The sequence below is a fragment of the Cenococcum geophilum genome (genome assembly GCF_001692895.1).
Source record: "Cenococcum geophilum 1.58 unplaced genomic scaffold K441scaffold_4, whole genome shotgun sequence".
NCBI classification, from domain to species: Eukaryota; Fungi; Ascomycota; class Dothideomycetes; order Gloniales; family Gloniaceae; genus Cenococcum; species Cenococcum geophilum.
The window spans coordinates 1015389-1018306 of NW_027137562.1; the positions used below are offsets into that span (position 1 = coordinate 1015389).

Sequence of the window (2918 nt, forward strand, 5' to 3'; positions counted from 1 at the left end):
ACTAGACCTAAATTCCCTTAGTGTACTAGTATTTATGGACGCCTCCTTTGCTAATAACAGGGACCTATTATTACAAATCGGCTTTATAATTGTACTTACGGACCGTAACCAGGACGCAAATATACTATATTAGTCTTTAATTAAATGCAAACAAGTAACCCGTAGTATATTAGCTTCTAAACTATACGTATTAGCTTACAGCTTCGACATAGAAGCCGTAATTAAGTTAATAATCCAGAAGATTCTATAATTAGAGCAATTACCCCTAGTTCTATATACTAATTTAAAGTCCCTCTACAACTGCCTAGTTAAACTAGGTACAATATAAGAGAAGAGGCTTATAGTCGACCTAATGTGCTTACGTTAGGCCTATGAACAACGTAAGATTATAGAGGTTAAATGAATCAGCAGCGGAGATAACCCAGCGGACGCTATAACTAAGGCAAAGCCGTGTTAAGCTCTTAAAACCCTAATTAATACAAATAAGCTTAATCTAAAGGTTATAGAATGGGTGGAACAAGACTAATAGAGCACTTATGGTTCATTTACGGCCCGCCGGGAGGCCGTACGGTTCATCTACGGCCCGTTAGAAGGCCGTACGGCTTATTTTACAGACCGTAAGCAGGACTTACGGCCAACTTAGAGTACCGTTTGGAAGGCAGCCCAGAAGGCACCTTAGGAGGGATTTCCTATATATTTCTTTTATATTTTACGGTTCTATTAAAGCAATTACGGAGGCTATATACAAGTGGTTCTATTTTTAAGTGTCGCCAGTGTATAATTATAGCACGTAGTACACCAGATGCGTAGTTACGCGTTTGGTGCACTAACTACTTATGTGCTAACTAATTAAGGGGGAGGCGCGTTAGTATATAGACCATGTAGTCTACCTTAATAGAATCGACAGTCACCATCATCCAAAAGAGCATACGATACTATACGTATTTCGTGCCCCTGGATATAACTCACTTGTATTATTAAGTTGATACAAACAGTAAGATATAGTCCCGTTAAAGACCTAGAGATAAAATATTATTATTAAAAAGAAGCGGTTGTAACGGGTTAAACATCAACTACTTAAGGCTAGTAGTTAAAATCTTAGGATAAAGGACAAGAAGCGTAGTAGTTATATTACGCATTTTTATTCCGGAAAACCCAAGCACTTAATCTCTAACGTCGTCCTTGAAATTAAAGTTATTATAAACTAATAGCGCTTAAGCATTAACTGTAAGACTTAGTAACTTATTCTTTTTATTAGTTAGCTATATAAAATATAGGCTAAGGGGTTAAACCTTTTTTTATATTATTAGCAATCTCTATAAGGTGTTAATAAATATATTTATAACTATTATAGAGACCTAGCCTAGCTAATACCTTAATAGCTTAACGCTTAATACCACTCCCATATAGGTAGATTTCTAACATTTTTGTAAAAAAATTGGTAGTAGACTGCGTATAACTCCTATGGATAATAGAAGTAATTAAATATAACTACTACTGGACTATCTTAGAATTGCCTAACCCTCTATAACTGCTCTAGCCCTAGCGCTAATTGCTTATAAGCTTTTTAAGCAGAGTAGTCCACTTAGGAGTAGCCGATTAAATTTTTTCTAATACTTAAAAGAAGTTAATCTTCTCTATAGAGGTTAAGTGGTTAAACTTATTAAAATATGGCTGCCTAATCAGTGCATTAAGTTCTTAGATAAGTTCTATTAAGGAAATATCCCCTACTAATATATAACTAGTTAATTAAAGGGCTGTATAAACCTCCGCTTATTCTAAAGCAGAATGTAATAATAAGATCCGCTAACTAATATAAAGGCCACCTAATCTCACACCCTCTATAACCTATACCTTAAGGAATTGCTTAATATTAAAGTTATTCTACTACTATAGCATTTGCGTTACCTACAGCTTTTAGCGCTAAAAAAACGGCTCCGCCGTTTTCTAATTCGCCTTTAGTAATTGGTAAGGGGTATAGTTACTTGCCTTTAAGGCGACGGAGATATAAAGGACGGTGTTAAGGGGGAAAAGGAGTTAATATTAAAGAGTAGAGATAAGGACGCGTCGATATTTACCTAAATACTAAAAGCGCGTAACTCGTAAGGAAGTAGTGTTCCTATTATAAAAAAGTAATTAATTATAGAGGAGACTAGTCTAACTTAACTTATTAGCTTATTAGGTTAAATAGGTATTATTAGGGAGTCAAATATATAGGAGAGAGTGTCTCTTATACAAAATTATAAAAATTAAAGTTAAGTACTATAGAGTTCCGCACCAAAGGTCCCTAAACAGCAGGGTAAACTTAAGGTCGGTAAATAACTAATTAGTTAAAAGAAAGTGGCGTTTTTTAAAATGGAGACTAGTAATACTTTAATATTAGTAAGTGCGCCTTTAGTTACCCTTGCCGTCTAAGTCGCTTACTAAGATAACGAGTTCCTAATATTTCGGTAATAACAGTAATATTAATAAAACCCGCTAAGCTAAAAGAGCCGCATTGCACCCCACCAAAATTTGTATAAGGGGCAATTCTTTTAATTTTAACCACCACAATTAAGGTCAATATAGGCCGCCGCCTTCCAGATAAAGTTGTTCATAAAATTAGGCTTCGCATTAAAGCCAATAAGGATATAGCAACTATTACAGCCGCAGTAAAGGTGGCCAAGAGGACAATTTATAAGATGCGATTAAACCTTAATATTTGGGGCAAACCGTACGCTCCTTCTATTGTTGTTCTTGGGCAACCGAGAGCTCTACTACCCTATCAAGAAATAGTGATATATTACGTCATAGTGTTAAGCTTTTATTAAGCCTTTTACTAACTGCTTTTATAGAGGCTTTTTAATTTCCTTAAGGGCCAGCCGACTGCGTATCTAGATAAGATGCAAGCCTTCCTATTTAGTAAGTTTAACGCTTAA

At 35.3% G+C, this 2918-nt stretch overlaps 1 protein-coding gene across 1 annotated transcript; it reads left to right on the forward strand.

Annotated features, from left to right (window-relative positions):
- Positions 1–2567: 2567 nt before the first annotated feature.
- Positions 2568–2918, forward strand: K441DRAFT_538552 (uncharacterized protein; the record flags this gene model as incomplete). Its single annotated transcript, XM_067642529.1, has 2 exons — positions 2568–2774; positions 2835–2918. Coding segments are annotated over 2 exons (291 nt in total), but the record flags the coding sequence as incomplete, so codon positions are not given.